At 46.5% G+C, this 15,715-nt stretch overlaps 1 protein-coding gene across 1 annotated transcript in view; it reads left to right on the top strand.

Moving 5' to 3' along the window:
• Nucleotides 1–352: 352 nt before the first annotated feature.
• Nucleotides 353–15,715, top strand: part of PGM2 (phosphoglucomutase 2) — a 37,986-nt gene continuing 22,623 nt past the window's right edge. The window contains exons 1-5 of the mRNA XM_041753194.1: nt 353–488; nt 4,743–4,910; nt 10,872–10,978; nt 13,812–13,896; nt 15,528–15,611. Of these exons, the coding sequence (XP_041609128.1) occupies nt 399–488; nt 4,743–4,910; nt 10,872–10,978; nt 13,812–13,896; nt 15,528–15,611 (534 nt within the window). The 5' untranslated portion in view covers nt 353–398. The remainder of the gene's footprint in view (nt 489–4,742; nt 4,911–10,871; nt 10,979–13,811; nt 13,897–15,527; nt 15,612–15,715) is intronic.

Raw genomic sequence — 15,715 nt, 5'->3', positions numbered from 1 at the left:
CTGCCCCGCGCCCGCTCCCTGTCTGGCCGGAAGGGCCGGTCCCGCCCCCGCCTCTCTCCGCCCTGCCCCTGGCCCCTCCCGGCCCCGCCCCCGGTCCCTCCAGGCCCCGCCCCTCCCCTCCAGGCCCCGCTCCCCGGCGCCTCCAGGCCCCGCCCCTGGCCCCTCCGGGCCCCGCCCCAGCCCCTCCAGGCCCCGCCCCGGCGCCTCCAGGCCCCGCCCCTGGCCCCTCCAGGCCCCACCCCGGGCCTCCAGGCCCCGCGCCCGCTCCCTCCAGGCCCCGCCCCTCCAGGCCACGCCCCTCCAGGCCCCGCCCCCGGCCCTCCAGGCCCCGCCCCGCCCCTGTCTGGCCGGAAGGGCCGTCCCGCCGCCTCCCCAGCTGTGCTGCGGGCAGCGCGGGGATGGCAGCGGCGGTCGCGGCGGCTCCGGGGGGCCCGAGCATGGACCCCCGGCTGGACCAGGAGACGGCGCGGTGGCTGCGATGGGACAAGGTGAGGGGCGACGAGGGGGAGGGCGGGGGAGGGCCGGGGGAGGCGTGGGTCCTTTCCCTTTCCCGCGGAGTGCGGGCGCCCTCGCTCCCCCCCGCGCCGCTCGCGGCCGCCGGGCGCTCGGCCCGTGGAGGACCCGAGAAGCTCCGGCCTCACGGACGTGCGGACCGGGCCGAGCCCCGCCTCGGGGCCGCCGCGGGGGGACGTGGGACCCGCCCGGGAATCCTGATTTCCGTCCACCGCGCGGGGAAGCAGAGGCGCGAGCTGCAGTCGAGTCCGGGGGGGGTGCAGGGGGCGCCCGGGACGGGGTGTGGGGGGCCCGGGACGCGGTGTGGGGCGGTCCTAACCTTCCGCGGGGCCGGGCTCTAAGTGGCTGAGTTTAAGGTGCCCGGGAACGGCGAGGCGAGACCTTGGGCGGGAGTCCCCCGGTGTGAGCGGGGTTAGGAGGCGTGAAGTGGCTTGGCAGCAACCCAGAAACACGGAGTTGCTTTTCCCATCAAACAGGGGTGGCCGGGCCCCTTGCGCTGGGCCTGCGGGTGGCAGATCCCAGGTTTGCTCGGGACCGGCTGCCCCGGGGCCGACCCGGCGGTCCGGGCTGCCAGCTGGGGCGCGGGGAGCGAGGCGGAGCCGCCGGCGACCTGGCCGGGCAGGCCTGTGTCACCCCCGCAGCCCGCCGTGCAGCGCCGGAGCCCGGATCCGGAGCCCTTCCCCCCTCCATCCCGTCGCCTTTGCTCCTGGGAACTTTGCAGACCACTAGGCCCGTCCACCCCTCCCGGGTGCTCCACTGCGAACATAGGCCCTCCTGATTGGGCCTGCCCTGCTTCGGGCATCTCCTTCCAGCCCCCGCCTTTCCTGGAAAGGTAGAAGGGCTCCTTGAACACAGCACTACTAGCTTTTCTCCTGTTTACTCTCCTGGGTGCTAGAGCAGAGAGAGAGAATCAGGGACCCCACTCCAGACAGCACCCCCCCCCCCATGTCTACTTGCTCTCCTACTTGCTCCTTTGGGACATGCGGTTTGTTTTCCCAGAATGTTCCTTGGCTCTACCCCTGAACTAGTTTCTCATGCTGTTACTCCTGTTTTGGGTCTGAACTTACATGTGTTTGATGTCGACAGGCCTGCCCTGGCCACCGACCAGAGGTAAATTAGGGCTCCCTAAAACCATCTCTAGATTGGTCAACAAAAGGAAACAAAACAAAAACTTGTTTGTAGGTTTATTTTTGCTTAATGTCTGGCCCCAGGGCTGACTTCAAAGGCGGGATGTATGTTGGGTGGTACAGCCCCTGTTCCAGGAGGGCCCAGCACTTGGGTTTAATCCTCTGTCGTCCTGCATTGAAATTCTTAAAACTTGTTGTACAAGGAGTCTCACATTTTCATTTTGCCCTGGGCACAGGCAAGTTCCACAGCTGTTCCCCTCTACTCCCTCATCGGTTTTTAGGGCCTGACGCAGCACACTGCTCACACTTGTAGGGCGAAGGAAGGGAGATTGCAAGCTGTCAGCAGAGGCCAGGGCTTCCTCTTTACGTCTGGCCTCTGTACGAGAAAAGTGAGCACATCCCACACAGGATGTTCCAGGCAACCCTTTGGGTGGTTTTCCTTTTCCTGGAAAGGGAGTCTTGTAATTCTTTAGGGAAGGAAAATATTTCCTTTTCTGATAACTTAGTAACTGGAAGTGGGTAGAATCCGTCTTTGTTTTTTGTTTTTTTAAAGGAAGGGAGGGGCAGAGAGAGAGAGAAAGAATAGTAAGCAGGCTCCATGCCCAGCCCAGAGCTCAGTCACTGGGCTCAATCTCACAACCTGAGATCATGACCTGAGCTGAAATCAGGTCAGATGGTTAACCCACTGAGCCACCCCAGGGCCCTCAGGAGCCTTTTAAAGTCATCACTGAGGGCAGCCCAGGTGGCCCAGCAGTTTAACTCCGCCTTTAGCCCAGGGCGTGATCCTGGAGATCTGGGATCAAGTCCCACATCAGGCTCCCTGCATGGAGCTTGCTTCTCCCTCTGCCTGTGTCTCTGCCTCTCTCTCTCTCTCTCTCTCTCTGTGTCATGAATAAGTAAAATCTTTAAAAAATAAAATAAAGGCATCATTGATAATGCATTTTCCCATGAGACTTTCTCTTTGAAGAAATAAAAACCTAATTTCCACAAAATGTTGTATCTGTTTATGGAGAGAGAGGACCTCCCTGGGTAGAGGTGAAGGGATATTATCCTTTTTATTTATTTACATATTGTTTAAAAGATTTTATTTATAAAAAAAAAAAAGATTTTATTTATTTGAGAGAGAATCCCAAGCAGACCACACTGAGCGCAGAGCCCATTGTACAGGCCCGACTCCAGGACCTCAAGGTCATGACCCGAGCAGAAATCAAGTTGGCCTAACTGACGGAACCACTCAGTTCCTTTTTATTTTTTTAATTTCTACCACTCCTCTTGCACTTTCCTCTCTGTCTTCCTCGGTTGGAGGCAGATGCCAAGTGGGGAGCATCTTGCCAGCCACTGCAGCCATCTGGTCTGCTTCCCCCAGGGCGACAAGGGAGGTCCCCTCGGCATTGCCACTGTGCCTCCATCCCCTGCGTCTCTGCTGTCAGCCTTGGTCCCTCTTATGGCTGATCCTGGTCTCTGCCACCCTCCTGACTTAGCCTTCTAATCTGGCTTCTTTGGCTTCTTTCAGGCTATTTGGTCTTTTATGGCTATCAAAGGCCAGTTGGCGTTTGCCACATCTACTCTGTGTACAGGAGAATCACCAGATATTGGGTGTGACCTTGAAGTCCGGGTTTCCTTGTTCACTCAGCAAATATTTATGTGTTGCAGATCTAAGCCCTTCCTTGAGGGCACCTGACAATCTGATCGGTCAGATTGTGCTCTGTGATCAGTAGCTATTGCTTTTAACCAGAAAAGTGGGGTTTTACCGGTTTCCAAGGTGGAACAATCTGGAAAAGTGGGCTTCGTTCCAGAAAGCCAAGGTTTTATTGCAATAGCATTTCAAAGTTTAATTATGTGGGATATCTTGGCTGCATGTTCAGTAGTTGGATAGCGACTAGAAGATAAAGTGCTTACTCCCTTGTTCCTCTGAATTCTTAGCTTAAAAGCCTGATGTGGAATTAAGGTGATTATCATTTTCCTCAATTCTTAACATTTTCTGCAACTCTTGTACAAAGAAAATAGGGCAATGATTCGTATGAGTGTCTATTTGAAACAGCTAATGTGATAGAGAAAGCACTAGATTAGTGTCCATCTCTCAGGCTTCTCCATCTGTAAATTGAGGGTTTTGTTATTTGCCTCTTGGGGTCACTGCAAACTTCACATTTGACCAGGTATATGAAAGAATTGCACACATTAGAATCACCACAAGAGTAAGGTTTTGATATAAATTGTATAATCTCAGGGCACCTGGGTGGCTCAGTGGTTGAGTGTCTGCCTTTGGCTCAGGTTGTGATCCTGGGGTCCTGGGATCAAGTCCCTGCATCGGGCTGCCTGCATGGAGCCTGCTTCTCCTTCTGCCTGTGTCTCTGCCTCTCTCTCTCTCTGTCTCTCATAAATAAATAAAGTCTTTAAAAATTTTTTTTAAATAAAGGATAGGACTCAGGAACAGCCAAATGAAAGGGCTGCTAAGGGAAAGGTATGTGGGAAGGGGTACAGAGCTTCCTTGCTCTATGTATCTACACCCCCAAACACCCAAGTGTTCACCACTTGGAAGGTCTCTGACTCCAGTTGAGGGTTTTTGTGGGGGGGTTCTGTTTCCCCAGGTGGGACTGAATCACTGGCTACAGGTGAGTGAACTCAACCTCCAGGTATCAAATCAGGAACTAAGTCTCCTGGCAACCAGCCCTGTGTTCCACCCCTACTAGCATAAACTCAGGTTTGGCTCCAAGGGGTTTGTTATAAACAGCAGATGTTCTTACCCTTCCCACTCTGGAAATTCCAATGGTTTCAGAAGCTCTGTTCTGGGAGCCAGGGACAAAGACGAAATATATATTTCATATTGTATCACAATATCATGGGTTATAATTAAAAAATTGAATCACCTGAAACTACTGTAAGATTGTGTATTGGCTGTACTTCAATTAAAAAAAAAAAACGTACCTCATATTTCAAATTTCAACATCATCAGAAAACTGAAAAGCCATATGTATAGGGCTTTTCAAATATATACACTTTTCCCCTATAGGTTAAATTATTGTGAGTCTTTTTTTTATATTTCAGATTTTTTATTCTGTTATTCAGCTGGCTGTATCTGTTGTATACATTTCTGTTTCACAGAATCCTTTAACTTCGGAGTCAGTGAAACAACTAATTGCAGACGGTAACAAAGAAGAACTAGAAAAATGCTTTGGAGCTCGAATGGAGTTCGGGACAGCTGGCCTTCGAGCTGCTATGGGAACAGGAATTTCTCATATGAATGACTTGACCATCATCCAGACTACACAGGTACCACACTTTTATATTTCTTGGTTATTCTTAACATACTCCCAGCATTACAGGGTAAACTGAGGAATGTTAAAAATTGTAAGCATTTATTTGGGCAAAAACCTGTTTGAATCGGGCAGTGCCCAACTGGAAGTAGTTAGGAGCACCCCACTCCCAGGAGCTGGGAGAAGGACTTACAGGAAAGAGGCAGAAGTGAAGCAAGGAAATTAATAGATCGGCTGTAGCTCAAGCAGTTGCCTTATTTGGGAAAGTCTCACTGGCTGTCCTTAGGTTTTATTTACTTATTTTTTTTAAGATTTTATTTATTTATTCGTGAGAGACACACAGAGAGGCAGAGACAGAGGCAGAGGGAGAAGCAGGTCCCATGCAGGGAGCCCAATGCAGGATTCGATCCCGGGATCCCAGGATTACGCTCTGGCCAAAGGCAGCGGCTCAACCGCTGAGCCACCCAGGGATCCCCTGTCCTTAGGTTTTAATTTCTTAACCTGCCAGCATTTACAGGCTTGGGTTTTGGTTTGCTTCTATAGGGTACCTGGGCATTAAAGCCTCCTCCATCTAATGGCATCCTTGTCTAATTAATATAACCCTGGGCTCCTTTTGTATTTGAGGGATCTAAATTGTTTTAATTATATTAATTATACCCGGGTCTTGTGGGTTTGCCAAGGCACAGGGAGTCACACATTTACTCGGTAAAGTAAGACTTGTGCAGTGGGTAAAAATGGTACTTGTTTCAAAATTCATAGAGCTTGTCTTCCTTCCTTCCTTCCTTCCTTCCTTCCTTCCTTCCTTCCTTCCCCTTCGTTTCTTCCTTCCTCCCTCTCTCCCTTTCTTCCCTTCTTTCTACAGAGATTTATTGAATGCCTACCAAGTGCCAGGCTTTGAAGATACAATAACTAAAACAGATTCCCTCATGAAACTGTCATTCCAGTGCAAATCCACCAGCTAAGCTGACACCTTTTATGGTCTTAGAATTTTGCAATGGTGGTACAGATGCAAGCATTGAAAAGCTTTTCTAGGGACACCTGGGTGGCTCAGCAGTTGAGCGTCTGCCTTCGGCCCAGGGCATGATCCTGTTTCCCAGGATTGAGTCCCACATCGGGCTCCCTGCATGGAGCCTGCTTCTCCTCCCTCTCCCTGTGTCTCTGCCTCTCTTTCTGTGTCTCTTATGAATCAATAAATAAAATCTTAAAAAGAAAAAAAAGAAAAGAAAAGAAAAGGAAGGAAGGAAGGAAGAAAAAGAAGAAAGAAGAAAGAGAGAGAGAGAGAGAGAGAGAGAGAGAAAAGCTTTTCCAACTGCCAGAATGACCAGGAGCTAATGCTATTTCATCTTACTGTATAGTACAGGTGGAAATTATTGCTGAGTTCCTTTGCCTTCATTTGGGAATTTTACTGTCAGTCTACACCCAACTTCTAGGAATAGAGGTGAAACCTTTCTGCCATGGAGGATCTGGAGTTTTGTTTATGGAGGAAATGAATAAGTTATTCTGTTTCTTCAACTACTTAGGCTTGTTTAAAATGAAGGCCACTTTAATTGGGGGAATAGTCTAGAAAAATTGACTAATGATAATTATGTGTACCTTACATGTAGATCCTGGCATAAAAGACAGACTCGGGCATGTTCCAGTGAAACCCTAATAAGGAAGTCTTGCACAAGGGTATGGGGTTGCCATGGGAACCTTGGCTACAAATTCCTGTTCAGCAATAGGGCTCCCTGAGATCTTTTTGGAGGGAAGGCTTAGAGTGGAGTGAGCCCGGGAAACCTGTTCTCGTCTTTGGATAGCATGGAATTGTGCCACTGCGTAAGGTCACCCTCTGCTCCAGCTACTAGGGCTGTATAACACATCACCGAAAACATATGGTTTAAAAACACACACACACATTTATTTTGCTCACAAATCTATAGGTAGAGTTCAGTGGTGACAGCTCATCTCTGCAGGACTTGGCATCACCTGAGCCAGCTGGAATCACCTGAAAGCTTATTCACAGCATGTCTGCAGTTACTGCTGCCTTTTGGCTGGAGATCTTAGCTGGAGCTGGGACACTCCATGTGGCCTGGGCTTCCTTACAGTATGGCTGGGAGAGCAGCCAGTGAGAGCGGCCAGAGAGTGTGTGCAGGTGGAAGCTGTATTGACTTTTATGACCTAACCTTGAAAGTCACACGAATTCACTTACTTCCATCGTATTCTGTGCAGTAAAATGACTCAATAAAATCGTTCCTGTTCAAGGAGAGGGCACATAGACACCCACCTCTCGATAGACAAATGTCACTGTCCTCATCAGGGAATTAGGTATATTCGCCTGGCTATCTTTGGAAAATCCAGTGGGTGACATCTCCTATTAGGCTTAATTGTTAGTGGATTCTAAGGGATTCTAGATGAACCCAGAACCTTTTCTCCTATCTTCATCCGCATCCAGTTTGTAGGTGTGCTGAAATCTATCTGCAGGGAACGCCTGGGTGGCTCAACAGTTGAGCGGCTGCCTTCCACTCAGGGTGTGGTCCTGGAGTCCCAGGATCGAGTCCCACATCAGGCTCCCCCACAGGGAACCTGCTTCTCCCTCCACCTATGTATGTCTCTGTGTCTCTCGTGAATAAATAAAATCAAGAAAGAGAGAGAGAGAGAGAAAGAAAGAAGGAAGAAAAAAAAGGAAAAGAAAAGAAAGAAAAAAGAAAAGAAAAGAAAAGAAAGAAAAGAAAAGAAAAGAAAAGAAAAGAAAAGAAAAGAAAAGAAAAGAAAAGAAAAGAAAATCTATCCGTGGAAGGGTCTTAGGCCCTATCTCGAATATCTTCTCCCCTAGGGGAATTGGCCTCTTCTGGGAGTAGACCTTGTGATAGTTAAGAATCCTATAAAACTAAAATGAGTTGGTCCTTTAAAGGTCAGCTGATTCCAACCAGCCACTCCTTGTGATAATTTCCTGTATAGCCCCCACGAATTCCAAGTGATTATGCAGCCTACGCTGGGACACTCACAGTAGGAGACACGGATCTTAAGAGTTAGGGCAGTTCTATGAGATCGGCAGGTACATTTTTTAAGTCTTAGGAGTGGTTTAAAAACCAGAGAAAAAAAAAAAAGAAAAAGAAAAAATAAATAAATAAATAAAAATAAAAAAAAAAAAAAAAACCAGAGAAAGAGTCTCCCAAGACAAACCACCCAGGCTTTCATGGGTGGCTTCCTTGGGTGCTGTCACCTGAGAAGAGCGAGCTGGCTTTCTCTGGGGTCTAGGCAGCTGTGCTGGTCTTCTCCAGGGTGGACTCTTCTCCTAAGGGTGCCCCAAAATTCATCTGGTTGGACTTAAGAAGCGGATATATGTGAATCATAAACATCCCCATGGGAAACAGGATAGAGACTGGAGGGAAATTTCTGTATTGTTTGCCTCGTTGCTAGAGGTTATGATTTCCTCTAAGGTTACTTCACCAGGCCACGGCACGTCGAGGGTGGAACACTCACTGTCTCCTGAAATAGCCATTCTGTCTTTGGGTTGTTCTCATTAAAGAAGGGTTTGGGGGCACCTAGGTGACTCAGACTCTTGATTTCTGCTCAGCTCATGATCTCAGGGTGGTGAGATCGAGCCCCGTGTTGGGCTCCACGCTGGGCATGGAACCTGCTTAAGATTCTCTTCCTTCTTCAGCTTTTACGTATTGGTCATAGCTTGAGCTTTTGAAGCCAAAGTTCATTTTTTGTGTCCTGTAATAACATTCCAATTCTGTAAACCTTCCTCAGCCCACACTGAGTCTTTTCTCCAGAGCAAACATCCCCTCTTCCTTTAGCCATTTTTTAAGGCTTCCAGTCTCTCCTGGCCCCAGAGGTTTTTAGAGAAGTTTGGTGGTGTGAGGATTCGGGACTAAGACCAAGTAGACTGAGTGTTCTTTGTGTCCTTGAACACTGGGGCTGGGGAGAGCCTGCTGTCCATGGTGTAAACCTTAGAGGCATTCAGAGACTTTCTAGAAAACCCACAAAACCAGTGCACATGTGTCCTTGCTTCCCTGAATCACTCAACCTCAGAAGGCATTCTCGGTTGGCATTGCTCTGGCAACAAAGCTGTGAAGTATCTCCTCTACCAAAAATAAGAGTCATACTTATTTTTTTAAAGACTTCCTTTAAGGGCAGGAGGAAAAAAAAAATGACATTCTTCAGTCAAAGTGAAGTCAGTAATATTATTACCCAGTCAGCCAGAGGTCTCTTTGTTCTGTAAGAAAAACCTCTTTTGTCCAGTGATATAAACCTGTTGAATTCAGAGTTCACTGTTTTTCTGAAATTAATGATTCTGATTGATGTGAGGTTACCGTTCACACTGAGATACAGGAACTGTGCGTTCCATCAGCAGGTGGTAATAGCCCACACTCTGCACAGTCTTTACATGTATAATTGGCTGAGCTGTGTAGTTGGACTGATAAGTCCTCCATAAAAGCTCAGCCTGCTGGAAAACAAGATCCCAGGTTGAATGGGATTAGATCAGATAATTCTCAAAAAACTTATAAAACATATTAAGTTTCAGGACTCCTGGGTGGCTCAGTGGTTGAGCATCTGCCTTCAGCCCAGGGCATGATCCTGGAGTCCCAGGATCGAGTCCCAGATCGGGCCCCCTGCTTCTCCCTCTGCCTGTGTCTCTGCCTCTCTCTCTCTCTCTCTTTCCCTCTCTCTCTTTCCCTCTCTCTCTCTCTCTCTTTCCCTCTCTCTCTCTCTATCTCTCTCTCTCTCATGAATAAATAAATAAAATCTTTTTTAAAAAATTAAGTTTCTTTGATCGGCTGATTGAACAGAACAGGCAACAGTGTCTGAAACACGTCCTTTTCCTCACTCAGACACTTTAGAACTAGTGTGAAGGGAGGAATAATGGCTTCAAAGGAAAGTAATAAAAATAATGCTCATAACAGCAGATAAATAGTACTTAGTTGGCGTTCGATTGGCAGCACTCCGCAAGTTTTACTTAAGCCTCAGAACAGCCCTTTGAGGTAGGTACTATTGTTTTGCTGTTTTACAAAACAGGAAATTGAGGCACCAAGTGATGAAGGGATTTGTTATTTGCTGGTAGGTGCCAGAGTGGAGTGTGAGCCCACAGATTCATGTGCTCTTAACCCCTGCACTATCTGACCTCTAACCAGACCCAGGTGGGAACCAGGCTCTGCTCTTCCTGTGTGTGGGCAAGCCCCTCTGAGCCTTAGCTTTCCCATCTGTAAAATGGGACTCCTTGGGCAGCCCGGGTTGTTCAGTGGTTAGCGCCGCCTTCAGCCCAGGGTGTGATCCTAGAGTCTCAGGATCGAGTCCCATGTCAGGCTCCCTGCATGCAGCCTGCTTCTCACTCTACCTCTGCCTGTGCCCCATTTATAAATAAATAAATGTTTATTTATTTATAAATAAATAAAATATTTTTTTAAAAAATGGGACTCCTTGGGGCAGCCCCGGTGGTGCAGCAGTTTAACGCTGCCTACAGCCCGGGGTGTGATCCTGGAGATCCTGGAGATCCAGGATCGAGTCCCACATCGGGCTTCCTGCATGGAGCCTGCTTCTCCCTCTGCCTGTGTCTCTGCCTCTCTCCTTGCTCTCTCTGAATGAATAAATAAATAAATCTTAAAAAAAAAAAATGGGACTCCTTGGTAAAGATCTGGGAGTTACTGATGATAGATACTAAGTGTCTAGCACAGGGGATCCCTGGGTGGCGCAGCGGTTTGGCGCCTGCCTTTGGCCCAGGGCGCGATCCTGGAGACTCGGGATCGAATCCCACGTCAGGCTCCCGGTGCATGGAGCCTGCTTCTCCCTCTGCCTGTGTCTCTGCCTCTCTCTCTCTCTGTGACTATCATAAATAAATAAATAAATAAATAAATAAATAAATAAATAAATAAAAATTAAAAAAAAAACTAAGTGTCTAGCACAGTGCTTATATATATAGGTAGACAATAAGTAAATAAAGCTGTTATTTTCTTATTGTTCAGTTTGTTTAATTATCCATGGGATATTTTTTTAGGGATTTTGCAGATACCTGGAAAAACAATTCAGTGATCTGAAGCAAAGAGGTGTTGTGATTAGCTTTGATGCCCGAGCTCATCCACCCAGTGGAGGCAACAGCAGAAGGTATTTAAAGATACTTAAGAACCCATTTTTTTGTAGTGTGTTTCATAGTTTTAATTCTTAATTGCTTCACCTACATTTGCCAGCTACATTGCTTACCTAGAAAAAGGATGAGTACACTCTGTTTGCAACTTTCACGAATTCTGATTTTACTCTTGGGTTAAGGGAATGAAATTATTTAGATAATTTAGAATTTAAGGTCTGCCTAAAAGACTTTTTTTTTCAAAATGGCAACATTGGGCAGCCTGGGTGGCTCAGCGGTTTAGCACCGCCTTCAGCCCAGAGTGTGATCCTGGAGACCCGGGATCGAGTCCCACATCGGGCTGCCTGCATGGGGCCTGCTTCTCCCTCTGCCTGTGTCTCTGCCTCTCTCTCTCTCTCTCTCTCTCTCTGTCTCTCATGAATAAATAAATAAAATCTTTATTTAAAAAATGGCAACATTATTTCTCCCTCGTTTTCTTCCATTTGTCATTTTTTTCTTCCACTATTCGTAAGCCACCTGAGCTCCTTCCCATTCTTGAACACCTGTTTTCAGCTACAGTCTTGTATGATTTCCAAACCATTGGTACTCTCACGTAGCCACAGGCAGACGATGATGCAGAGGACAATGATGAGGACAGTAACAACAATTACTTGGGTGCTGGATATGAACCAGGCCCCAGGTATTTACTCATTAAATTCGCACAACAGCTTATGAAGTGTCTACTCTTACCTCTGTCATCCAAGATCGTGAAGTGAGAGAAGGCGCCACAGTTTCAGATAAAGAAGCTGACATCAGTGGTCAGCAAACTTTATTTCCAAAGAGTAACTAGTAAACGTCTTACTCATTGCGGGCTGTACAGTCTATCACAGCTACTCAAGTCTGGCATGGAGCACAAGCACAGCCATAGTAATACATACCGAATGGGCGTGTGGCGTTCCAGTAAAATTTTATTTACAAATGGACTGTAGGTTGCCACCCCCTGCTCTTAATCCTGTTACAGGACCCTCTTTTTCACTTGAGCACTTCCCCTATTATGATGAATTCTTTGTCACTCCAGAGTAGACGTATTTTAAGAGTTTCTTAGATTGGAAGATATACAAATATTTAACATTAATGAAAAGTCTCATTGCCTTTACAGTGCAGGATGAGTTCATAGAGTCCTATTCTTTGCCCCTAAAGAGCTCCTAATCTAAGAGAGAAGCATTGATGGGAACAAATGTGTAGCTCCAGGGAAGGGAATATGGCCAGGGCATAAGATTAGATGGCATTAGCCCCTAGACTGAGCTCAGAATCACGTAAGATTTTCACTCTTTTTTTTTTTAAGATTTTTATTTATTTATTTTTATTTATGTATGTATGTATTTATTTAGATGTAAAGCGTGAGTGGGATGGGGTGGGGGAGGGACACAGGGAGAGAGAGAACCTCAAGCAGACTCCGCGTTGAGTGCAGAGCCTGACACAGGGCTCAATCCCAGGACCTGAGCCAAAATCAAGAGTTGAACGCTCAACCCACTGAGCCACCCAGGTGCCCCCAATAAGATTTTTGCTCTTAAGCTACAAGCCCAAAACTGTAACTTTTGTCAACAAAGCAAGAGAGAAACTATCACTCTGCATTTATAAGAGAGGGATGTAGCATAAACCAGAATGTCAGTTTGTCAGTTCTCAGTGAATTTACAATAAGAATTACGTCAAAAGCATGCTTTACTGGCCCCAGGGGCAGGCACATCGTCCAGCCAGAGCATGCCCAGTGCATTTATGTGCCTGCTGAGCTTCTGAAATTGCTTCTTTTTAGGCTCACTCTCCTGCTTCTGCTAGACACATCCTTCAGATGTGTTCACATTGTCAATGAAGGTATGAATATTTCTTACTCTGGCCTTGGAGCTATAGCGTTTCCTTAAAGTAACTGCTATTTGAGTTTATGGTTCAAGTCTCAAGTGTTGTTTTTGTTTTGTTCTTTTTTTTTTTTCTTAAGATTTTATTCATTTATTCATGAGAGACACAGAGAGAGGCAGAGACATAGTTCGGAGGGAGAAGCAGGCTCCCTGCGGGGAGACTGAGTGGATCTCGATCCTAGGACCCTGGGATTACAACCTGTGCTGAAGGCAGACGCTCAAACACTGAGCCACCCAGGTGTCCTACAGATCTCAGAATTTGATGGGGGTGGAGTGGAGCTCAAGGTTGCTCTCTGTCACCTACAACCTGCAAGACAATTAGAGATGGTAGCATAAATATTAAACCACTAGAAGGTCAAATATTTGTGATGAGTAAATGGAATCTTCTTAAAGAGTTAGAAATTATTGCAGTTGAAAGATTTTATGCAAGGAACTGTTTATTCCTTGGTCTTCCAATTTTAAGTATCTGGTGGGGAACATAAACACATAAACAGTAACTGTGAAACATATGCAGAGAACACATTGAATCTTTGCTGTGCTAATTTGTGACTTAGTTTGTATATATAATGTATATATTGAGTGTCTCCCTTGCTTCTTTTAAGAAAGCCCCTTTAAAGTGAGCCAGAGGGACGCCTGGGTGGCTCAGCGGTTGAGTGTCTGCCTTGGGCTCAGGTTGTGGTCCCCAGGTCCTGGGATCAGGTTCTGCATCAGGCTCCCTGCAGGGAGCCCGCTGTGTGACTGACTGACTGACAGTGGGACAACTTGTCTGGCTTTTCTTGGCTTTAGTCCCATTTCTGTAAAATTTCTGGTGTGACAAGATGACTCCTGAGATTCCCCCAACTTGAATGTTCTATGCCAGTGGAAATAAAATGAACCTGAAGGAGTCAGGCACTCATTTCCTTTTTTACCATCATCCATAGTCCTGACAACCCTACTCTCCTTTCTCCCCCCACATGTCCAGATTTGCCCGCCTTGCTGCAACCACATTTATCACTCAAGGGATTCCTGTGTACCTCTTTTCTGGTATAACCCCAACCCCCTTTGTGGTAAGTAGTCCTTTCTGTTTATAATTTTCTATCACAGGATCAGGGATGGCAGGTGGCTGCATTTTACGGTCTTCAGTGCTATTGGGATTTGGGTATTTATATGACAGAAGAGCCCCCTTGGCATTTATCAGGCATTCTCTCACCTCTCTGGGTATGTTTTCCCCACATCTTTAAAATATTTCTCTGGTGTTCAACTCCCAATACATCAGAGCTAATTTTCTTGTAAGCTCAAATTTCCATTCAAAGAATATTTTAGCTAGTTAGCAAAATGTCTTTTGTTTGTTGACTGTGTTTCCATTTGGTTTATATTTCTTTTTCTTGCTGGCACAGTTGGAAACTTCTGGGGTCTAAATCTGAATTCGCCCCAAACCATGCCTTACCCTGAATATTTTTGACAGGTTGACGTACCAGCTTTTCATACAAATGTTTTGTTCTACATACTATTCATGACCAGGACATGAAGTATGTTTGGCATATTTTAGCAAGACTTTTTTTTTTTTTTTTTGGATGAAATCCTTAATGTAGCAGAACCTAAAGAAAAAGACAATAGGAGCTATAACAACTGTTGTTTTTAAGTAGATAGAACTTTTAAGAATGGGGCCAGATGCTGAGAATATATGTTTTCAGAAATTAAGTCAAAAACGTGAGTAGAGTGCAATTCCTTACGTCAAGTGGAGAAGAGAGGGGATAAATACACAGGCCAGCCCCGTAGTTTGGTGCTTACTGGCTCTAGGGCACTGACAGGTAGATGTACCACCTCCCAGGTTGTAAATAACCCAGCAGACATGCAAGGTCACATCCAAACATAGCTCAGCTTTCATTGTTTGATGGAAAAACTGCAGTGCATTCAAGCATCCTTGGTCTTCTGTACTATGTGTTACTGCTATTATTTTTCTATCAAACATAAATTATATGAGTGTCTCATGATCCTTTTCCCCATGCTATGGAGTAGTTCTACCCTTTTCTTTGGGGGATATAAAATAAGTCCTAAAGGGACAAATGACCACAGAGATTCTTGGAGGAGGGCAGATGGTTAGAGTCTCAAGCCCCCTGTGTGTAGTAAATCCCACGTAGGGCCGGAGGGAGGATAAGCCCACTCCTCTCCCCACCTGGGGAAGTAGTCTTGCAAACCATGGGAGCTGAGTGGAAACACAAGAGAGGGATTTCTAACCCTGGAGTGGGACATAGGTGAGCAGGCTCTTGGAACATTCCATTCCTTCAACCTTGCCCTACATTGTTCCTAAAAGTGAATGGGAAAGAAGGGAAAGTCGTTGGAGGGAAGAAACAGAATCCATAAGCTTCTGTCCCAAGCAGAAGGCTTAAAAAGAATGTGAAATGGAGGATTAGACCTTCGTATTTGAGCAGATTTCTAGTTCTACCAAGTGGAAGATAGAATGAGAGGAAGGCACCAAGAAAAATATCACCTGTCTCATCGGTGCACGGCCCAGAATTTTGAGCAGTCATCTAAAGGTCATTGTATCCTTGGGTGTGGTGCAAAATTATGGCATGACACCTTATGATGTTTATCTGTTATGTTTATTAAAAGAGAATGAATTGATACGGTCTACAGTAAACACGCTCAGTATATCTGAATTTTTGCTTACCACCGCTCTTCTTTCCTGCCCTTACAGCCCTACACAGTGTCTCATCTGAAACTTTGTGCTGGAATCATGATAACTGCCTCCCACAATCCAAAGCAGGATAATGGGTACAAGGTACTCTGCTTTTTCTCTTGACACCTCTGTCCTTCCGCAGGCATCCTGTACATTTACAGGGTAGGCACGGAGGCTTTGTTTGCATTCACCCTAAGCCATCTGGG

Source organism: Vulpes lagopus, chromosome 4, assembly GCF_018345385.1.
Source record: "Vulpes lagopus strain Blue_001 chromosome 4, ASM1834538v1, whole genome shotgun sequence".
In the NCBI taxonomy this organism is placed as follows: domain Eukaryota; kingdom Metazoa; phylum Chordata; class Mammalia; order Carnivora; family Canidae; genus Vulpes; species Vulpes lagopus.
The sequence above is the reverse complement of the archived record's forward strand: the minus strand, read 5'-3'. Positions and strand labels throughout refer to the sequence as shown.